We start from the raw sequence: 21,684 nt of genomic DNA, 5'->3' as shown, positions 1-21,684 counted from the left end.
ATATGAGACTTTTTGGATGATTTGTTGGGGGATGATTGTATGACATAAGAGTCCTTTGTGTCCAGATGTGAGAGAGATGAGTGGAGGGTAGTGGAGATGGCATCATTGGTCCAGATGTTGGACCGACACGCAAACCGGAAAGGGTCCAGGATGGGGGGGCAGGCTTGATGTGATGCAAGACCAGCCGGTCAGAGCACTTCATGAGAATGAGACTGAGTGCAACCGGACGGTAGTCATTGAAACAGGAGGGAGACGACTTCTTCAGGAAGAACGTCCTCAGGAAGAAGTCGGTTTAGAGAATAAATCAGAGTGAAGACAGGAGGTTTGTTGATGAGATTTGTGGCATCCCTGAGGCAGACTGCTGCAGATAATGTCAAAGCAGAGGAAAGAGATCAGCTGACACAAAGTGATTGATGATCAGCAAAAGAAATGCACGTACAGAACCAGTAAACGTCTCTAACCGTGGAAGGAATGAAAAAAAAAAAGAGGCCAAACAAACAGAATGAATCAATAAGACATATTCCTCTGGTATATTCTTTACAACAATTCAGATTTGATGAATGACGTTCTTTTTAATGTTTTGTATGAATTTACCAGTGATGGCGTGTTGTGTGACTGATGAGCATGCACAGACACAGACCAGAATATAATTACTGCAATATCTGCACATTAAAATATCCAGAAAATAAAATATCCTTAACTGGCTTATAATTGTGCAGCTAATTCATCAGGGTTATAGAGAAAACCTCTTAAGAGAACAAGGTCTATAATTTAAAAGAGGAAACAGAGGCTGGTCTGTTTAGTGCCCTGACCAAACTGTGATAATACTGACCCCATAACTCCCACCAAACAAAAACAACACTTCACAAAGTAGTCCTGATTGTTTTTTACTAACGAACCATTTAAAATTAAGCATTTCAAATTTATCCTAAATATGAGAGTGATATAACTCCACTGGAGGAGGTGGATGGCTCCTCATCCTGACTAGAGGGTGCTCAAAAACCCTTCAGAAGTGCCCTCATTTTATACTAAAGGACGATATAAGTATAAATATAATATACAAACCATACATGCATTGTTGCACAATTAAATACACGTCAGTATGAATAATTCATCTAACGTTCTGAAGCAGAATCAGATCTAATTCCACATGTTTATTCATACAGTTAGTGTACAGTACATGAATATAGAGTTTTTAGATTGGGAACAATACAACATCCTAGGCTAATGGTTGATACTATGACGCCCGCAAAATGCTCAATATGTCACAAAAGATAAGAAAATATTTGTATGATGTCTACATCTTAGCTTAATTAGCTCAGGACTGAATCAACAGCATGTAAAACCTTCATGTAGAATCATGTAGAACCATGACTAGTTCTAAAAAAGAATGGACTTCCTACAAAGAGTCTAAATTCACATCTTTAACTGCCATGTAACTGGACAGCTAATGAGACTGGATCATAATAATTAATTGGACATGCTGTGTAAATGAAACTTGAGAAAATAATTTTGGAAAACAAAGTCTATATTTCAGTATAGGAAAAAATTATATATATATATAAAAAAAAATGAGCCATAAGATCCCACTCCCTTAAAAGAGTCCAGAGCTCCATCCTTAATTAGTATATAACTGGGTTGCTAATTAGCTAGCCTAAAAGAGCTGTATTCCCAGTCTTTAATTGGCATATAAGAGGTTAATTAATTAGCTGAGGTCAAAATAGTAGCTGAATGTTATGTAAAAACTGTTAAAATTACTTTTATATAAAATATAATGATAAACAAATAATAATTCGAATATTGTGATATCTTATTACTATTTTTTAACGCTTTCGCTTTCTTTACGTTTTTTCTTCATTTTTTTTTTTTTTTTTTTTTTTTTTTCAATGAGCTTTATTGAAAATAACTCGTTTTTTCTTCATTTGGGGCTCACGGGATACCGTAGTGACGTAATCGTGTGGAAATTGTCAGAGTGTCAAGATGGCTACGGAACCAAATAAGACCGAGATCCTCACCATCTTCAAACGATTAAGATCGATTCCGACAAACAAGGTAACCCGAAAATAAAACCTACCCAGTCCCTGTTCGTTTGTTTGTCGCTCCCGCGTTAAGTTTTATTTTTTTCTATCTTAACTGGCACTCGCTCGGTTAGCTTCACCTGCCCTAGCTCGCTAGTTTTGTTAGCACTTAGCTAAGGCCCCGGCTACACGGTCGGGAAGCTAACCGAAGCTAACGGCTGCTAGCCTGCCGGCAGGTAAAGCTGTCAAACATAAAGGCCACGTATACAATTTGTGTACGTTGAGAAAGCTAACATGCTAATCTGCTTTACCTTCAGTAATTAAACCAGACTAACTCACCTAGAGAGTTAATGTTCGCGGAATAAAACGTTTTATTTACTGAAGATTGTCACGTACAAATTCAAAGTCGTGACTGTATTGATCCATATGTTGCTAATTAATGCTAGCTGTGTATGCTAACTACATGACATTTGTCAGGGTTTCTGCTTCATTACCAGAACCATATGGTCAGTTTGACATTCAGTTATTATTTGGAAGAGTTTGAGGAGACACTGTTAACCAACCAGGCCTGTGTTAATGTTTTATCCACTGTTTTAGCATCAAGCTAGGCCTGTATACAGCATTTAGCTTTTATTTTCTAAATTAGACTCAGCTGGAACCTTTGGTTGACCAGTCAGTCAATCAAACTTTATTTATACAGCACCTGTTTTACAGTTTGATCTCTAACACAAATCAATAATGTCACCAATACATCTGTCATCACTTTAAAACTACATCAAATATGAGGAAAAGTTAAATTTAATTACTAATAAAGGTACACATCTGCACTAAGGCAGCGACTAATGATGGTTCTCATTCATTAGTTTCAGTTAGTAAGTCTATAAAATAATAAAAATGAGACTTTATTGATCCTCAAAGGCAAATTTAGAGCAATAGCAAAGGCAAGACAGCTCAAGTAAATAACTTGGAAAAATAATTTAAAGTTGGATAAAGCCAAAGTCTTAAACTTAAGAAATGAAGTAGTGAAAGTGTCAGACTTTGTTCAGACGTTGGTTTAACATCCAACCAGGTCAATCTGGTCTCACCTGTCCATCTCTACGTCCCCGTGTCTCCACCTGGTCTTAATCTAAATGTGTCTCCACATGCGTCCCCAGCCAGCACTTGAGATCTGATCTCAGTTTGTGTGTCTGTAAATCAGCAGCGCCATCATGTGGTCAGTAGAATATTGTACCAGCTGCTGTCTCTAATGGATCTCTACCTACCGCTGGATCAGAACCATCAACAGCTGCTGGTTGACTTGGAGACATGATCCAGATGTTGGAACCAGATGGAAAGACTCTCACAAGTTTTTTATTTCTTGATCTCTGCCCTGATGTTATTTTAGGAAGGATGAAGGAATGAAGGCAAGATGAAAGGAAAGGAAGGAAATAAGCAAGGACAGGAGAAAAAGAAAGAAAGATGTAAATGAGGAAGGAAAGAAAAATGGAAGCAGGGAAGAAAGGAAAGATGTGAGGGTGGGAGTCATGAGTCATGACTTGGTGAGATGATCCATATTTTGGAACAAGCTGTAAAGTCTCTCTGACCGATCGCGCACATGTTCATAACCTAAACATATTTTTTAATGACTCGTATTCAATCATTTCATGAGTTCATGATGTTGAAACCCAGAATATGAAGAGTTATCTGTTTCTATGACATCCACTGTCTTCATATCAGTCGTCTCTTTCTTGTGTGAATGGATGTAGTTGTATTTGTTTAGACCGCGAAGCCTCCCGACTCAAACACGTGATTTTATTTAGTAGTGACAGGAGATACAACATGTAACATGCGTCAATGTTCTCTGGCCAGAACTGAACAGGAGCAAACCACCAGATGTCCCCAGTGTTTACATCAGAGCAGAAATGATCAGGCTGTAATCAGTAGGTACAAATGTTATTACGACGGGTTCACTAGTTCACGTGATTTAATTTTTCACATTAGTAGAAAGAAAATTAAGTCTAATATTAACATTCTCTTTTTCGTTATAGACTATAGAATTTTTGGAAAAACAAACAACAAACAAACAGCTGTATTCTCCCTAAATGAAACAGGAAGTAGTTTGCACCTATAACACTGCCGTCACAGGCATGCAGCATTACGACAGCAGGGTTCAGCATATTTTGAGATGTTTCTTGAGGGAAATAAACCTGGTTCTTCTCCAGATTCAGAGATAAATCCAGATGACCAGATACCTTGAGTCAGAAAGTCTAAAATTACATCTGAATATTGTTCCAGAGTCATGTCCGTGCTCCGTTTAGACAGAAAAGATTTAATATCACTGATGGAAACGTCTTCTTCTTCTTCTTCTTCTTCTTCTTCTTCTACAAAACCTTCTGCTTTTATATAAATCTAATAACCACCGGTTTCTCCTTTACTTCTCTTTCTGGTTTCATAGATTAAAGTGTTAATTTGCTCACTTGGCATTTTTGGGGATTTTGCTTTTTAAAATGAAAATATTTTTTTTATTTTAGAGTCTAAAACCAAACTTAAAATTACCAGGAAAAAAAGCGTAAACGTGACTTGGTCAGATGAAGGCACGGTTCTAACTGTTTTGAATATGTTTATTTAGTCTATTAAGACTATTATTAACTTTATCTTTTTTGTTTTAAACTGCAGAATAAAAGAAAAGTTTTTGGATTTAAAAATAAAATCAGATAACAGATTTGTTTCGTCCAGTTTTCATAGTTTTCAGCGAACATGAAAAACCAAAAAATGAAATGCCTGGTTTGTGCGTTGTCTTCCTGCCGAGCTCATCAAGGCGTCAGGTTTGTCTCTAACATAGTGTACATTGTGTTTCTTGTGCAGGTATGCTTTGACTGTGCTGCCAAGAACCCGAGCTGGGCCAGTATTTCATACGGCGTGTTCCTGTGCATTGACTGCTCCGGCATCCACCGCTCCTTGGGCGTGCACCTCAGCTTCATCAGGTAAACGTCAGCCGCTGCACCTCAGCCGTCATCGTGGGGCATTCTTCTTTGACAGCCTTAATGAGGAGCTGAGCAGTCTGAGTGTTAAAGCTGCTGTCAGAGGAACGTGACCACAGATGACTTTACGTTTAACACTTCCTGTGCTGCTGTACTGGACAGGGTTGACCCCCACCATCACCATGTGCTTCCCTTTCTCCCTCAGATCCACCGAGTTAGACTCCAACTGGAACTGGTTCCAGCTCAGATGTATGCAGGTTGGAGGCAACGCCAACGCGGTAAGTCTGAGGAAAACTGAGTTCTGACCAGATCTGACATATGAATGAAAGCCTAATTAACTGGGCTGGGTTTCAAAAAATGTATTTATGCAGAACCCTTACAATACTGCAGAAATATTTTGAATGGTAAAACGAGGTTTCATAAATCCTCCTGGCTTGTTAAGTTCGATAAAGGATGTTCAGTTTACCGTCATAGGTGACTAAAGAGAAAAGATCTTGTTTTAGAAGCTGGAACAACTGCATCTGACTCTAAAATATATACGGCCGGGGTTTTAAAGAGCTAATATTGTATTAATAAAATAAAGAGAAAGCATTTCCTGCAGCCTCTCCTTAGAAATCTTGTTGCAGTGCATTGAGATTAGTGCACATGTGAAGGGCTGAAAGATTTAAAATGACGACAGAGAAGAGCTGGACAAAAGCAAAGACGCATGAAAGATGAGAAACTAGAGGGAGAAGATGGAGGAGACGCCACAAACCTCTGGAACCAATGAGGACGTTAGTTTTATAAATATCTCTTTCAGAACGGAGTGAAATCTTTTAAAAACTGAAATAAATCCAGTCGTTTCCTTGTGAATCGGAATCACATCAAGAACTCGGTAGCGACACCCAGCCCTTAACATTTATTCTCTTTCTTTCTCCTTCCACCTGAAGACGGCGTTCTTCCGCCAGCATGGCTGCTCCACGAACGACACCAACGCCAAGTACAACAGCCGTGCAGCCCAGATGTACCGGGAGAAGATTCGGCAGCAGGCGAACGCTGCGCTGTCCAAATACGGCACAGATGTGAGTATCAGTCGCACAACACTGCATTTAACTCCTGGGAGTCATCTCAGACTCTCACGGTTTTATAAGTTAGTTCAGTAAAACCGAATAAACTCAAACTAATTTAACGAACCCGTACGTCATCCTGGAGCATCCATCAGTCTGTCAGACACCTTTAAAGTCTGCTGTGGTATCTGGCACCAAGACGTCAGTAACAGATTCTTCTCTATCAGATCCAGCGTTTGCTTTTTCGGCAGTTTGAACTACAGTAGCTCATCCGTTAGGTCGGAACCACATGGGTCAGACTCAGCAACCTACATCTTTACAGGAGATGCAGTTCTGTTGATGTTCTGACCCGGTCGTCGAGCCATCACAGTTAGACCCTTGTCTCAAAGTCAAAACCTTCCACTTGAACATTTTTCTAACATCAACTTTAGCGTCCCACCTGATCAGTCCGAACACAACTTACCAACAACCTCCCTGTTTCAGAAACAATCGAGTCAAACTTGGCAGCTTCGTCAGAATAAGAATGTCGAGAACAAGCGGCTCATGAACATGAGGTTTTTTTTCATTTCATTTCGTTTTATTTGGCACATAAAATACAATAAAAAAAAAACAACAATACAGAAAAATATATTGACAATATGTAATTAAAGAAGGTACGAGCATAAATGCATGCCAGGGAAACCCCAAAAAACCCTCAAGGGGCTTGTATAGGAGGGTTCCCCAAAGAACATTTAAACTTTACCAAAAAAAGGTTCCTAGAACTATAATAAAACACATTGTCAGCTTTAAATGTCCCAGTCAGACCTTCCATTAACATCCATCCTATTCAGTTTTACTACTACCTACCACCACCTCACCATCTCATAGTTTAAGCAGTTATTTATTTGTAGAGTTTATTCCACTGTTGGCACATTTTCAGAGCATTGTTATTTTTTGTATATATTTTTCAAATTTGTATTGTGTTTTTTTGGTAACTATTTTTTAACCCTGTCGGAGTCGTCATTGTCTTCTCTTTATATATTTTGCCAAATTCCGTGTTATTGTGAAATTGTTATTGGAAATTTCCCTTAAGTGGGATTAATAAACATGTCTTATGTTTTAAGTACGTAGTAAGTAGTATACATGTGTCCATAACTGGCATTATAATGCATCCCTCGACTTATATGCAAATAAACTCAAATGTTATTACATCTGCACACAACGCCAGAAGGCCTTATCAGTGTCTGAGTCATGTTGGCATGTCGAGTTCAGAGTACACTGGGTGTGTGTGACTCACAGTACAAACAAATCACATCACTGTCAATATAACAATAAGCGCCCGTGTGAACATCATTAACGGAGACGTCTGTTATCACGGGATGACTAACTCCTCCTCCTCCTCCTCTTCGTGTCCTCGTTACAGCTGTGGATCGACTCTTCTGCAGGAGGCAGCGCTGCAACTCCTGAGAAGAAAGAGACCGACTTCTTTGCAGAACATACACAGGTATAATACACAGTGTTAAAAGTGTTGGTGTGAATAAAAATGACTCAAAACTCCAATCAGTCACACGAAACAGAAATATTAGACTAAATGTTTCTGGTAACTGCTGATCAGTGGTCTACAGCAGCTTGGAGGAATTTTAGCCCATTCCTCAGAACAGAACCACTTCAGTTCTGAGATGTTGGTGGGTTTCCTCACATCAACTGCTTGCTTCAGGTCCTTCCACAACATTTCTATTGGATTAAGGTCAGGACTTTGACTTGGCCGTTCCTAAACATTCATCCTGTTCTTCTTTAACCGTTCTCTTGTAGAACCACTTGTGTTCTTGGTTCTCGTTGTCTTGCTGCATGACCCAGTTTCTCTTCACATTCAGCTCATGGACAGATGTCCTGACATTTTCTTTTAGAGTTCACTGGTAGAATTCAGAATTCATTGGTCCATCAATGAGGACAAGCCGTCCTGGTCCAGATGCAGCAGAACAGGCCCAAACCAGGACATTAGCACCCCCATGTTTGATGGAGGGATGAGGTTCTGATGCTGGAATGATGCAGTGTTGTTTCATCTCATTTAAACCAAACTATTCTACTTTGGTCTCATCTGTCCACTAAACATTGTCCCAATAGTCTTCTGTCTTGTCCACATGATGTTTAGAAATGTTCTTCTTGGAGAGCAGTGTCTTTGTCCATCACACCATGGTTGTTCAGTGGATTCATCAACATTAACATCAGCCAATGAGAGAGAGGCCTTTAGCTGCTTAGAAGTTCCCCTGGGTTCCTCTGGGACCTCTCAGACTATTATGGAGTGATCTTTGTTGGTGGACCACTCCTGTGGAGGGGAACAGTCGTCTTCAATCTGTCTGACTGTGGATTATTTGTGGGTTCCAAACTCTTTAGAAATGGTTCTGGAACCTTTTCCAGCCTGATGAGCAACAACAACTCTTTCTCTGAGCTCCTCAGAAAGCTCCTTTGTCCACAAACATGTGCTGTGAAGATCAGACTGAGACAAATCCCTGATTTATTGAAACTAAACCAGGAACTGAACCACACCTGAGTCTCATTACATTGATGGAAACACTTCTGAACACATGGACTCTGACTGGATCCTAGAGGAGCTCCTCTCTGATATGTAATATTGGCTCAAGTATAATATTTCTGTTTCAGGTGTTTGATTGGGTTCTATCTTTGTTGTTCTTTAAAAACTATGACTTATTTAAAAGATTCCTTTAATTTTGAAAGTTAGATCCATATATTTTTTTGGATAGTGGTATAATTTTAAATGATTAATAACCCAATATGGTCCTACAGCTTTCATTTCACAACTTACATCCAAACTGGAATAAAAAACTAGAAAAAGGAGATCCTTTACATTTTTATAGCTGCCAGGTCAAAATGAACATGAACGTTTTGTCACTTAAATGTAAATATAAAGAGCTTTGGTTTCATTTGCAGCCCATCAGCGACTGGAGCATGGCGCCGGCGTCTGAACCGGAGCAGAACGGAGCCACTGTCACTCTACAGATGACGGAGACGACGGCTAAAAGCCCGGATGAAAACCGTTAGTACAACAGACGTCTCTGTGTCCTGGTTCATTAGAGTCTGGATCTGGTTTCAGCCAATAAAGAGAAACAAATACCTCTGCATCAACTGGACAGTCCTCCAATCAGGGCTGGGTTTATTTATGTATCTGTGTTTTTTCTGTAGAACCGGAGGACGGACCCAGCATCGATGGACTGAGCACGTCGCCCAAAGCCTCCATCGGTGAGTAAACGCCCCTCGGTTCAGCCTCAAGGCGTTCACGTCATCAGAGCTGTCATCTGCAGCCTTTAGAGGCTCGAGGCGACTTTAGTTCACAGTCAGTCTGACACTCATCTGTTTAATACTCTGCAGCTAGTAGGTAGTAATTATGTGCACAAAGACAAACACAGTGTGTGCACACCGTGTTCCTTTAGACATCAAATGAGGAGAACAGAGTATTTTCAGCTTTTGTTTCGTATCGTTTTATCTCCAGTGAGCTGAAGTGAATAAATGAGTCAGTATCAGGTTTATAGAGGAACATTAATCTCATGTGTCTGAAGTGTGTTGGGTTTGTTTCGTCCCGTAGAGGACTCCATGCGTTTGTCGTCTCAGGACGGATGGACGCCCACAGGTGATAAAGAACGCTGGCTGTTGTTTTTTTTTTTTTTGTTTTATGGCTCAGACGCATGGTTGTGCTGCTTTGATTTGATTGACACCTCAGCTGTCTTCACCGCGTCATGGAAACGATTCTGATGTTTGCAGAAATACCAAAGGATGAGCTGCATTGTGCACAAAGACAGCGGGCTTTGTGGAGCTGCCTCAGCGGCTCGATGAGTATTTTGCCGCCAGCATGTTGACTCTGTGGCGGAATAACTCAGAGAGAGGCTCCTCATGAACCCAACGCATCAAAGGATTCTAATAATAGTTGTTTAAGAGTCTGAAAACAAACGTCTGTCATTTTAATTCCTGTCCTTATTTTGAAATTCCTCTGAGAGTGACGTGGCGGACTAACATCTGTGTTACTGAACGTTCTTGTTGAGGTCAAAATGCTTTTTATTTCCTGCACCGGCCGACATGTCTTCGTCTTTATGGCGTGTCTGAGACGAGTTGATGGATTACGGTTTGAGAATTAACGATTGAAAACCCTCTCAGTGCTGTTTCCTCCAGAGCTGCTGTGTTTTGGTGCTAAATGAAAATATGTCATAGGTTTTTATGTTTTATTTCATCTTGACTCGTGTTACAGATGTGAAGCCGTCCATCATCGGGAAGAAGAAGCCCATGGCTGCTAAGAAAGGGGTGAGTCCTTGAGCCAAACCTGCTGCCACTGTTGAAACGTCATTTAGTTTTATAAGCTGGTCCCGCCTCCTCCTCCTCCTCCTCCTCCTCCTCCTCCTCCTCCTCCTCCTCCTCCTCCTCATGACGTGGAGTCGGTCTGATAACTTCTACAGCTCAGATTACAAAGTGCAGCTTGAAAGTTTTTTGCGTCCTTCAGTATTTTCTACGTTCCTGTATAAAATGACTCAAAACATCAACAGATTTTCACAGGTGTTAAACTCAATGAAGCCTTGTTTCCAGTATCTGCTGTGACTAAACGGTTCAGCTCAACCTTTAATATCTAACTCTGTCTACCACCTGTCCCCTCGCTGATGCAGCTCGGAGCCAAGAAAGGTCTCGGCGCTCAGAAGGTGAGCAGCAAGAGCTTCTCTGAGGTGGAGAAACAGGCTCAAGTGGCTGAGAAGATGAGGGAGGAGCAGGTCACTGAGGCTAAGAAACAAGCTGAGGAGTCCATGTAAGGAGAACGTAGACTCCTAAAACAACACACGGTGTTTGATTGAAGCTTTTAAACCACCCTCTGACGTGTTCCTCTCTGACTGCTGCAGCGTGGCCTCGATGCGTCTGGCCTACAAAGAGCTGGAGATCGACAGGAAGATGGAGGAGAAGAAGCTTCAGAACATGGAGGGAAAGAAGAGGGAGCAGGCTGAGAGGCTGGGCATGGGCTTCGGGAACAGGAGGTAACGAAACAACAGGAACAACCTGTGTTCACACCTGGCAAGGATTATGTTAGAGAACAAGATGGAACGACTGTCACACCTTAAGATCTGCTTTATAAGTTATTTTAGAGAAGAAAGGAAAGAAAGAGGGAAGGATAGAACGATGAAGGGAATAGAGGAAGGAAGGAAAGATGGACAAACAGAAGGGAGTAAAGAACAAAGGAAGGAAAGATAGGAAAGCTGGAAGGAAGGAACGGAAAGGATGAAAGGATGAAAGGAAGGAAGGAAAGATGGGAGAAGGGTAGGAAGGGAGGAAAGAAAAAGGGAAGGAATCAAGAAAGGAACAGAAGGGAGGGAAGAGGGAAGGAAGGAAGAAGAGAATGGAAAGAGGCAAGAAGGAACAAAAGAAGGGAATGGGAGGGAAGGAAAGATGGAAGAACAGAAGGGAAAGAGGGAAGGAAGGAATGATAGGAAAGATGGAAGAAGGGTAGGAAGGGAGGAAAGAAAGGGAAGGAACAGAAGGGAGGGAAGAGGGAAGGAAAGAAGGGAATGGAGGAAGGAAGGAATGGAAGGGAGAAAAGTAATAAAGGAAAGGAGAAAGGGAAGTAAGGAAGTTAAGAGGGAAGGAGGGAATGATGTCCTGCCGTTAGTCATTGACCCCTGGACGCCTCGTCCTCAGCGTAGTGTCTCTGCTGACAAACGTCTCTGATAATAAATAAATCTCTAAGACGTGAGCTTGTCTCCTGTTTCAGTGCCGTGTCTCACTCAGTGATGTCAGAGATGCAGGTGATCGAGCAGGAGACACCTGTCGGAGCCAAGTCCTCCTCTCGCTCCAAACTGGACCTGTTTGACGAGCCCGGCTTCACCTCCGGACCCCCCAAGTACGTCCTTCCCTCTGAACCCACCCACCCACTCTGAGTCTGTCCTCTACCCACAGACACTTACTAAACCCTCTGTCCATCGTGTCTCAGGTACAAGGACAACCCCTTCTCAGTGGGGGACAGCTTTGGATCTCGGTGGGACACTGATGGAGGGACGTCCTCCTTCGCCACCTCCTGGGCGCTGGACAAAGAGGACCCCAAGGAGGAGGTCACCATCTCTAGTATTCAGCCGATTGGAGAGAGGTACCTGGATGTAGATGACCCCCCTCCCTCCCGTCCCTCCCCTCCCCTCCCCTCCCCTCCCCTCCCCTCCCGTCCCTCCCCTCCCCTCCCCTCCTCATGGACACGTCCCAGAGCTGATTAATAATCTTGGGTTTTAATTTTCAGACTTCCCAGCCGGAGGAAAGCCGAGGCATCGGCGCCGGTGTCCGAGTCCAGCGAGGCCAGGCAGAAGTTCGCCAACGCAAAGGCCATCTCTTCAGACATGTTCTTTGGTCGGGAGAGCAGCGCCGAGGTAAGACACCTGAAGACGAGACGTACGATCCTGTGAAACGAACGACCCGTGATGACTTTATGCTTCGTCCTTTCTCAGTACGAAGCAAAGACGAGACTGGAGAGCATGTCTGGAAGCTCCTCCATCAGTTCAGCCGACCTGTTTGGGGACGGCAGCGACCAGAAAGGTAAAGAGAAAGATTTTTATTATTGTTGTGAAGCAGAGAGAACTAAAAACCACAAAACTAGTGTCCTCTTTGGTTCCAGAGGTCTGTGGCGTCTCCTCCATCTCCTCCCTCTAGTTTCTCATCGTTCTTCTGTCTTTGATTTTGTCCAGCTCTGATCTGAAGTCAAGCTTTTATTTTTGTAGTTTTTAATTTCCTTCTTTACACACTGAGCTCAACAAGAACACCACCGGACTGAAATAATGTTTTTAACTCTTTCCTCCTCCTCCTCTCAGGGAGGGCGTCGGGCTTCGACGGCGTGCTGCCCTCCGGCCCGGACATCGCACAGTTCAAGCAGGGCGTGAAGACCGTCGCCGGCAAGATGGCCGTCCTCGCCAACGGAGTCATGAACACGATCCAGGTGAGACCTCAGAGATCAGTCTGACGCCAGGTCCCATTCACCTCCTCTCTCCTCTGTGCTCACATATATTTTCCTTTTATTTATTTTTATCTCAGGACCGTTACGGCTCGTACTGACGTCCCGCGGCAGCGACGCCGACCGACGCCGACGCTGAGCCAACCAGACTCCTGACTGATGTGGACCGAGGAGACGGGACAGTGAGAGAGAAGAGGGTTGCATGGAGAAAAGAAATTCTCGCTCGTCCTCCACTTAAGAGACAATTTTCCAGGAGTGAGACAGTATTTTCTTCTCTCATCCTCATTAGTAGACTTTTATTTTCATAAATGAAACCATCAGATCTTTGGGGGGGGACGAGGACGGACAGTGGTAGAGTCTTTTTTTTTTTCTAAACCGAGAGTTTTATTTGTAATATTTTTTTTTTCTGTCCAAAATATTTTTGGTCTTAGATTTTCAAAATGATGTCAACGGTTAATTCTTCTATATTTTATTCCTTATTCTCAGATTCTCAGTGTTGATTTGTTTGATTCATATTATCTGATATTTTTTTTGTTTTACCGTGATATTAAAAAAAGAAAAAAAAAAGGTGCCGTATATATTTTTTAGTGTTAATTTGAACAAGGATCCACTGAGTTTAACTGACTGCTGCTCGCTCACAGTTTATCCACGGGTTTTATTTTAGTTGTTCTAATTTTCGTGAAGCACTGTCTTTAATTTCAGAGGTTAATTATTCATCTGTGTCTTATAACTCGACGTCTTTCTATTATTTTTTTTGCTGTTGTTTAAATAATCGGTTGAAACTAAAACCCGAGGGTGGCGTCAAACAAGCATGAGGCATCATTTAAAGTTTTACGTCCCGCTCTTGAAACAGAAATAACTGTTCTGACTATGCATCTCCACTTCACAGCAGAACCTCTTTTATTCTGGATCGGTTCCACAAACTCAATCATTTCTCTAAATGTCAGCGATGTGTCGAACAAACGCAAGTAAATCTTAATTATCTGATTTGTTCTTGGCAAATCATGAGGTCCTAGAGAGCGGTTTGTAATCTGTCGTGTGTTTGTCACATTATCAATAACTCCCCCCCCCCCAACAAACAAACCAGTAAGAAACGTGTGAACTGAAAAGGATGAAATGTTCAAAATTATTTATTTGTAGGCTACAAAAAAAAGAAGAAACTTATTCAGTATGTTAATAAAGATGAAGAAACTTCTGCTGTTTCTCTTTGACTTTTCTTTCAAGGTGTTAAACTTTCTCTTTCTTGATGTCTGCTGCTGGAAATCTGATCATTTTTCTTTAGGTTTCTTATTTTGTGCTTTTGTTTAAAGGATGGAATGAAACACCAAAACTCACCGTGTATAAATCACAACTCAACGAATGTCTCTGACAGGAGCCAAACATTTTCTTAAACTAGTATTAGAAACGATTTAAGGAAAAGCTCTTGATGATTTCTGAGGAAAACAAAGTTCCTAATAGTGTTGGTTTCCGTCCTGATTTCTGGGGAAGTGTCTTTTGTCTCTGGGCCTGAAGTAGAAACGTCCCGACAGCTCCTCTCTCCATCTGCCTCCAACGATCTGAGGCTTTTTATCCCCAGTTGTAGAAGTAGATCTTCTGCCAGGTGGGGAGGTAATCCATCAGAGGACCTGGATCATTTAGACACATCAGATGTTTTAGATTTCCCATAATAAAGATAATTTGTCATCTCCAAATTAAAGCATTTTTATTTGTTCAAGATTGATTCTGCAGCAGAATCATGAGAACAAAGGTCTGTCTGAGACTGAATCCACAAGAGATGTAGATGAATCTAGTCTGAAACCAGATCTAACACCTGATCTGGACAATGTGGAGTCAGTCTGGATTAAGACACTGGGTCAAGTTCTCAAAGATGTTTCATAACGAGTCTAAACAGAACGTAGGTGATAGATGTAGTCTAAAGCAAGGTCTAAAACCAAGTTCAAACCCCGTTTACATTAGCCTCGTAGTACCAGCCTACAATCTGATCTAAATCAGGTCTAAATCCAAGTTCAGACAAGTTCTCAGAGATATACCAAAACCAGTCTAACCAGGATGTTGATCAATGTAGCCCAGAACAACCAAAACCAATTTAAAAGCATTGTAAATAAACTACTTTTGTAAACCTGGTCTGAAGTCTCTAATCAGGTCCAAACCCAGAGTCACAAACTAGTCTAACCAGGACCTGGATGAATGTAATCTAAAACCATCATAATCCCGTCAGATTACAGTTAAAACATCAGCCCCAAGAAACAAGTCTCAAAACGGTTCTAAACCAGGTCCAAAACCAGATCATAAACGCCCCAAAAAACAATAATCAGTCAACTACTTTTCCAGATCTAAAGCAAATCTGTAACCTGGTCCGGAACAACAGTCCTGGTCCCAATATAGACTGTGGACTCAGTCTGGATTAAGTGAAGAGACAGAACCAGACTAACAAGGATGTCCAAGTCTGGTCCAAAACCATCCAATTCCAGTCAGATAACAACTACAAAATCCAAGTCTAAGACTATGGACTCTAAACCAGACCTAAATCCAAGTTCAGATAAGTTATCAAAGATGCACCAAGACCAGACCAACAAGGAGGTAGATGAAAATAATCAAAAGTCGAGTCCAAGACTAGTTCCTAAAAGGTCTACAACCAGTCTGATAACAAATCAACCAGTTTAAAACCAAGTTCAAAACCAGAGCCCTGATCTGAGCGTCATAGAGTCAGTCTGGATTAAATAAAGAGTCAGAAGAAACTGGGACCAGGTCTCAGAGATGCTCCATGACCAGTCTAATCAACCAGGATGTAGATGAACGTGGTTTAAAATCCAGTCCAGGACTGGTCCAAAACCATCTGAAACCAGTTTACATCAGCAGAGTCCCAAATCAGTCTAAAAACTGTTCTAAACCAGGTCTGTGACCAGGTCCAGAACCAGAGTCCTGATCTGAACATCATGGAGTCAGTCTGGGTTAAACAAGGAGACAGAAGACACTGGGACCAGGTCTCTATGGTAACACTTTAGGGACAGACTACTTACGAGCCACGAGTCCTATTCCTGGAACGTGATCAGCCAGTAGTCTGAGCAGGAACAGAATCTTTTCCCTGAGGAACAGAAACCAGAGTTAAAACCAAACCGGTTCTACCCCAACATCTCCTGATGATCATCCAAAGCCTTTTATCGACTGATCGACTCTCTTCAACTGATCTACGTTAAGGGTTAAAGGTTCATGTCTTCATGACTTTAATATGTTGGACACTGGAGACGTGTGATGGACATTTTCTTGTCTCTTTAAAGTAACCCTCAGTAACGTCTCCTGATTGGACGGATCCTTTAGTCCCAGACGAGATACGTACCTGGAGTATCTGTCGTAGAACGGTGAACGTAGAAGGTAGTAGAGCAGCAGGAAGCCTCTCCTCCTCATCTCAGCTCTCTCCCATTGATTTTGAAATTTGGTGTCGCTGAGCAGAGCGAAGCTGAAGGACAGGACGAACAAATACCAGAAATAATGACTTCAGGACGTCAGGGTGTCAGAATGTGGCAGCAGACTCAACCGATCTTATCTGGGTATGACTCCAGGACAGAGGTTTAGACTCAGGTCAACACCTTTCAGAGCAGACTGTTCTATAAATAACGGCGAGGCATTTTTCTGACGCTACAGGTTGGGTTCAAATAAAAGAAAGCACTGCTAATCTCAGAGAGTTGCCACAGGTCAAGAATGCTCCTCTGCAGAAATGGAGAATAATGTTTGGAGTTATCTGAATTTAAAAGGAGCTGCATGGTGGTGATAGCATCATGCTGTCAGGACAGGGAGGCCGGTCAGAGCAGAGTGTACTGGTTTCTCTCCCAGACCGGTCTTAACAATCACTCAAAGCAAAAAGACCAAACATCCAGGAGCAAAAGAGACAGCTCAGGTCAGAACTCCACCTCTACCTCTATCTGATCATTACCAGTTTCTGATGGACACCACCAGACATTTAGAGCTGAAATAAAATGTCCTAAATACAAGATGAACCAAAGAACTCACTGTGTTTCTGAAGACGTTTCATCCAAGAGTTCAGTTCTAAATGTCTGGTGGGGAGTTTACTGATGTGACCAGAGTCAACCACCTGTAGGAAGAAACGTCTTCTAGAAACCCAACGAGTCCACCTGTCTTAGCTTTATACCACGACCCCAACGACTGACAGCCTTATTCAGGACGAGTCTTAAATAAAATAAGAAGAATCAAAGAGGCTTCAACAAACTACAGATTTAAGAGTCTGCTTTTTAATTATTGTTTTTTCAATAAATCTGCAAAATCCTGTTTTCATTTTGGTGGTTACAGATTATTAAGAGTAAAAAAATCATTAGATATTCACAGTTAAATCAACAACTACGATGTAGAATCTGAAATTTTGATCCTGATCTTAGTAGAAAATAGAAAAATACTGAATGTGTCAAGAAATATATTAAAAATCAAAATCCAAGTTATCTTTAAACTGAAATAAACCTCCCCTACATTTACTTTTCAGAGTTCAAGATCTAAATTCAAGCTTTAATTTCAAATCTTTTTTTTTTTCCAGGTTAATGGAAGTTTAACTCTGGATGTGGATTCACAGAAAACCAAAAGAGTCTGAACCTCCAGATAAAATCAAAACAGCTCTAATGCATCAATCTGAACATTTCATTAATCATTAATGATGTGATGAATATATTATCCATCTTAACGAAGGTGTTCTTTAGTTTAGACACATGATAAAATACTTTAAATGATTTTACCTGCAGCTAAATGACGACCAGCCTTTCATATTATTTTTCTTGATATCGTGACAAAGATCCACGACACTGATTAATATATATTTTTATTTACCTGGAGAGTTCCAGGGCTCCAGAGACGAGCCACGGCTTCCAGGACTGTTTTCCACAGAGTCCGAGGCAGAGAACTGATGAAGGGAAGGAGTTAAGGACGAGAACGTTTGTAGGTTTAAACTACTTTTATAAAATAAAATATTTCCTTTTCTTAAAAGACTAACTCAGATTTATTCTCTCTGCAGATCCAGCTCAGATGAAGGCGCCTGTCACTCTGCAGCAGTTTGCCACCTACAGACCAGTTCCATTAATGTACGACACCTTTCTTCTTTAAAAACCTCCTGTTCAGCTGTTATCTGTTGTCCTCCATCTTTATATTCTGGTTCATTACATAGAAAACTATTATTTAGTCCTTCAGCTGCCCTGTAGAGATTATAGAGATTTTTTTAAGATTTTAATTTCAGTGTTTTGTTGCTGTTAGGTTTTCACTGATTTATGAAATTTCTTGGTTTTATTATTAACTTTCCACCGTCTTATTTCATTTGTAAAAAGCTGTAGCGTGTATAAAAAGATGCAAACTTAGTGTTTTTTTTAACTTTTCTGTCTTCTCATTGGTCAGCTGGTAAGAAATGGAGATTTTAATTTCTATTAGTAAACTCTAATAGTTGTTTCTTTGTGTGAGGAAAGCTGCTTCAGTGTTTTTCTACATTTCTGCATAAAAATGATCAAAACATCCTGAAAGTCGACAAAGAGAACCCAACCAGACTAAACATAAATATACCAATATTACATATCAGAGAGGAGCTCCTCTAGGATCCAATCAGAGTCCATGTGTTCAGAAGTGTTTCCATCAATGTAATGAGACTCAGGTGTGGTTCAGTTCCTGGTTTAGTTTCAATAAATCAGGGATTTGTCTCAGTCTGATCTTCACAACACATGAATAGTGAAAACATTTAGTTACAAGGAGGTCACAGCAGATACTGGAAACAAGGAGGACATGATATGTAATATTGGCTCACTTTAGTCTCATAGTTCTGTCTCATGTGTCTGACTGGGTTCTTTGTCCATTTTCAGGACTTGTTTAGAGTCATGTTTATGCAGAAATGTAGAACATTCTGAAGGATGTAAATACTTTTAAGCAACGTTTAGTGAAGAGTTCAGTTTATAATGATTGATGGATGAACACGACGCCTTCATCACTCACATCTGAGTGAAGCTGAGCGTTAACCTGTGGTACAGTGGAGGAAGGATACGGTGGAGAAGCGGCCGTCCGATGAACACGGACTCAGCGATTGTCTCTTGAAGACCTAGCGGCGTTGGTTTGCTGTGGAGCGCCTCCTTCAAGCTGCTGCTCTTCTTCTTCTGACTCGGTGCTCCCCACAGCCGGGTCTGCAGGGAGGGAGCTGGCACCCCCACCAGGACGGAGGAGGAAGAACGGGAACGTCAGTTATTATGAGGAGGAAGCTCTAGAACATGTCCATCCAGTGAGATCAGGTGTTGATGTGAGTTCTAGACGGGGGTTCTGTGCTCGACCTCATCTGGTTCAGTCTGTTTAAACATTTCAAATGTTTTAGAAAACCTCACCGCTGCCCAGAGGCCTGATGACCCGTCCCGACCTCTGACCCACAAAGCAGACGTCGTCCTGCTGCTCCCGGTTACATTCATCTGAGGAGGAAAGCACCGACTCATTCAGCTGCTGGATTTAATCTAAACTATCTATGTAAACTCATCAGTGCTTTGGGCTAAATGCTAACTGCTAACATGCTCACAGTGCTAGCATGCAGCCTTTAAAAGATCACCTTTAACTTTTCTCCTCATGGGAAATAAGATTAAAGACAACTCACCTTCGCTGACAAATTCTGCATTTCTCTCCAGGGGGATGATGGGAGGTGAAGTCTGGATGCCAGATTTATACCACAGAAGAAGCACGATGCGGAAAACGGCCCTGAGGAAGAGGAGGAGGAGGAGGAGGAAGCAGTGAAACTTAACATTTCAATCAAACTTTAAGCTTCTAAAAACAAAAAAATACCAATAAATAATATTTGCAAAAACTCTGGTTTACCCCAGATTCAATTCAGGGTCAAAAATATATGGACATGCATTGCAAATCAAGACGATAAGAACAATGAAAACCAGTGTTTCATCAGAAGCCGTACTTAAAAATCTGAATGAGTCCGATCACCAGCCAGCGGCCGACGTCCCCCCACAGCTTACAGGCTCCTATCTCCAGGAAAACCTCCACGTACTCCAGCACAGAGAGCCACGTCAGGAGTCTCTGCTGAGACAGAGGCTGGACACACAGGACAACGTCCAGGTTAGTCCTGAAGACCTTCACACGTTTCTACATTTCTGCATAAAAAATGACTAAAAAACATCAGATGATCAGATGAACTGGTCGCTTCAGAACAGATGGACTCTAACAGAAATAAACTAGAGGAGCACCTCTCTGATATGCAGTATTGGCTTATTTCTGAATAAACACATACAAAAACATAATATCTCTGTTCCATGTGTTTGATTGGGTTCTCTTTGTCTACGTTCAGGACTTGTGTGAATATTTGCTGATGTTTTGAGTCATTTTTAAGCAGAAATGTAGAAAACGTCTCTCTGTGTGTTGCTCAGATTGTTGCTCCTAGTGACAGGTCTACAACTCGTATTTATTCTGGTATTATGGCGAAGCATCTTTTTCTGGTCTTAAACAAGTCCAGTCGCCTTTGTCTTAGCTTCGTTCTTCGTCTCCCCTCAGCGTCAGTGATCGATCAGAATGATTCGTCTGAGACTCTGCAGAGCTCACCACAGGGATGGAACATCTCAGGCCTTTGCGCAGAATGCTGTCATTGAAGAGGACCAGGAGGTTGGAGGCAGAGTACACTGAAAAACACACACACAGCATTTTACTGGCATGTTGTGTCAATACACTCACCTGCCAAAACATTAGGTACACCAGTGAGGTTGTTCTAACATAAATAATGTTGAGTTGACGTAGAACCAGCGTCAGAGAGAAGCTGATTCACATGGATGGAGTTGGTGGTGCTGTTGAACTTGACTGAATTAGTGCAGGACTGTTTTCACTAGTGTACCTAATAAAGTGGCAAGTGGCCTATCCCAGCTGTCATTGGACGAGAGGCGGGGTCCACCCTGGACAGGTCTCCAGTCTATCACAGGGCTCTTATTTTATTTCAATTAGTTTTTTATTGAACATTTATTCTTTTGTACTGTCTTGTCCTGCTGCTGTAACATCTAAACTCTTCAGCACCAATAAAGTCTCGTCTTATCATATCTCATCTCTTACAGCACTGCCACCATCGTCTAGGTTCTAGGTTCTAGGTTCTGTAAAGTGAAAGTGTTTTCTATTATCATTATATCATCATACAAAGTGTCAGAAATAACAAGATATGCTCACACGTGTCCCCTGAAGCCCTGGTTTATGTGTTCACATGGCTTTGGAAACAGTGGCTCTGATGACCTTTGACCTTTACTCACCTAGTTCAGATATTTCATGAGAATCTGCAAATCGACCTGCAAAATAAAAGTCACAGCACGCCGTCATTAGGCAAAACTTAATGGTTATTTAAGTTAAAATGAAACTCGTTCAGTTCAGTTACATCGATTTGTTTTATATTATTATAATAAATAAAATAAAATGTGTCACTCACCTGCGATCAGGTAGGAGAGGGTCCGCACTGTGCTCTCCAGCTGTGCCGTCGCAGCTGGGTTCCTCCTCACATACTCCGTGTACCGCTCGTAAACACGCGTCAGTTTATCGATGTACTCCTTAAAGTGAGACATTTCAGCTTCAACTACAAAATAAACTCTTCATTTAGCCGCTGTCTCCAGATTCCACCAACTCTTATTTAGTTTTTAAACCTGAATTCTAGCAGCAGCTCTTTAAGACTTAACAAACTTCCGTGTTGATGGTCCGTCCGTTATTAG

General features: G+C 41.5%; 2 protein-coding genes across 2 annotated transcripts; one reads left to right on the top strand and one right to left on the bottom strand.

Annotated features, from left to right (window-relative positions):
• Positions 1 to 1,968: 1,968 nt before the first annotated feature.
• Positions 1,969 to 14,177, top strand: arfgap2 (ADP-ribosylation factor GTPase activating protein 2). The gene is made up of 16 exons (XM_084541014.1): positions 1,969 to 2,052; positions 4,863 to 4,981; positions 5,184 to 5,256; positions 5,908 to 6,039; positions 7,427 to 7,507; positions 8,953 to 9,058; positions 9,205 to 9,261; positions 10,262 to 10,314; positions 10,671 to 10,807; positions 10,899 to 11,030; positions 11,762 to 11,890; positions 11,981 to 12,133; positions 12,278 to 12,404; positions 12,483 to 12,570; positions 12,843 to 12,967; positions 13,063 to 14,177. The coding sequence occupies exons 1-16, from the start codon at positions 1,981 to 1,983 to the stop codon at positions 13,081 to 13,083; spliced, it is 1,605 nt and encodes a 534-aa protein (XP_084397140.1). The 5' UTR covers positions 1,969 to 1,980; the 3' UTR covers positions 13,084 to 14,177.
• On the bottom strand, positions 14,098 to 21,666 carry pex16 (peroxisomal biogenesis factor 16). The gene is made up of 11 exons (XM_084541015.1): positions 21,408 to 21,666; positions 21,235 to 21,270; positions 20,546 to 20,622; positions 19,908 to 20,041; positions 19,596 to 19,696; positions 19,336 to 19,416; positions 19,005 to 19,154; positions 17,813 to 17,885; positions 16,320 to 16,439; positions 16,003 to 16,067; positions 14,098 to 14,607 (listed from the first exon to the last, which is right to left on the bottom strand). Exons 1-11 carry the CDS (start codon positions 21,538 to 21,540, stop codon positions 14,549 to 14,551), a joined length of 1,029 nt encoding a protein of 342 aa, XP_084397141.1. The 5' UTR covers positions 21,541 to 21,666; the 3' UTR covers positions 14,098 to 14,548.
• Positions 21,667 to 21,684: the final 18 nt, after the last annotated feature.

Source organism: Chelon labrosus (assembly GCF_963514085.1).
Source record: "Chelon labrosus genome assembly, chromosome: 3".
Lineage (NCBI taxonomy): Eukaryota > Metazoa > Chordata > Actinopteri > Mugiliformes > Mugilidae > Chelon > Chelon labrosus.
Note: the sequence above shows the minus strand (reverse complement) of the source record. Positions and strands in the feature narration are given on the sequence as shown.

Coding starts and splice junctions, on each gene's coding strand:
- arfgap2 (XM_084541014.1), top strand. CDS start 1,981: ATGGCTACGGAACCAAATAAGACCGAGATCCTCACCATCTTCAAACGA. Junction 9,059..9,204: donor TAAAAGCCCGGATGAAAACC/GTTAGTACAACA, acceptor TTTTTTCTGTAG/AACCGGAGGACGGACCCAGC. Junction 12,405..12,482: donor GTCGGGAGAGCAGCGCCGAG/GTAAGACACCTG, acceptor GTCCTTTCTCAG/TACGAAGCAAAGACGAGACT.
- pex16 (XM_084541015.1), bottom strand. CDS start 21,540: ATGTCTCACTTTAAGGAGTACATCGATAAACTGACGCGTGTTTACGAG. Junction 21,271..21,407: donor CCTCTCCTACCTGATCGCAG/GTGAGTGACACA, acceptor TTTATTTTGCAG/GTCGATTTGCAGATTCTCAT. Junction 14,608..16,002: donor AGGAATAGGACTCGTGGCTC/GTAAGTAGTCTG, acceptor TAAATGATCCAG/GTCCTCTGATGGATTACCTC.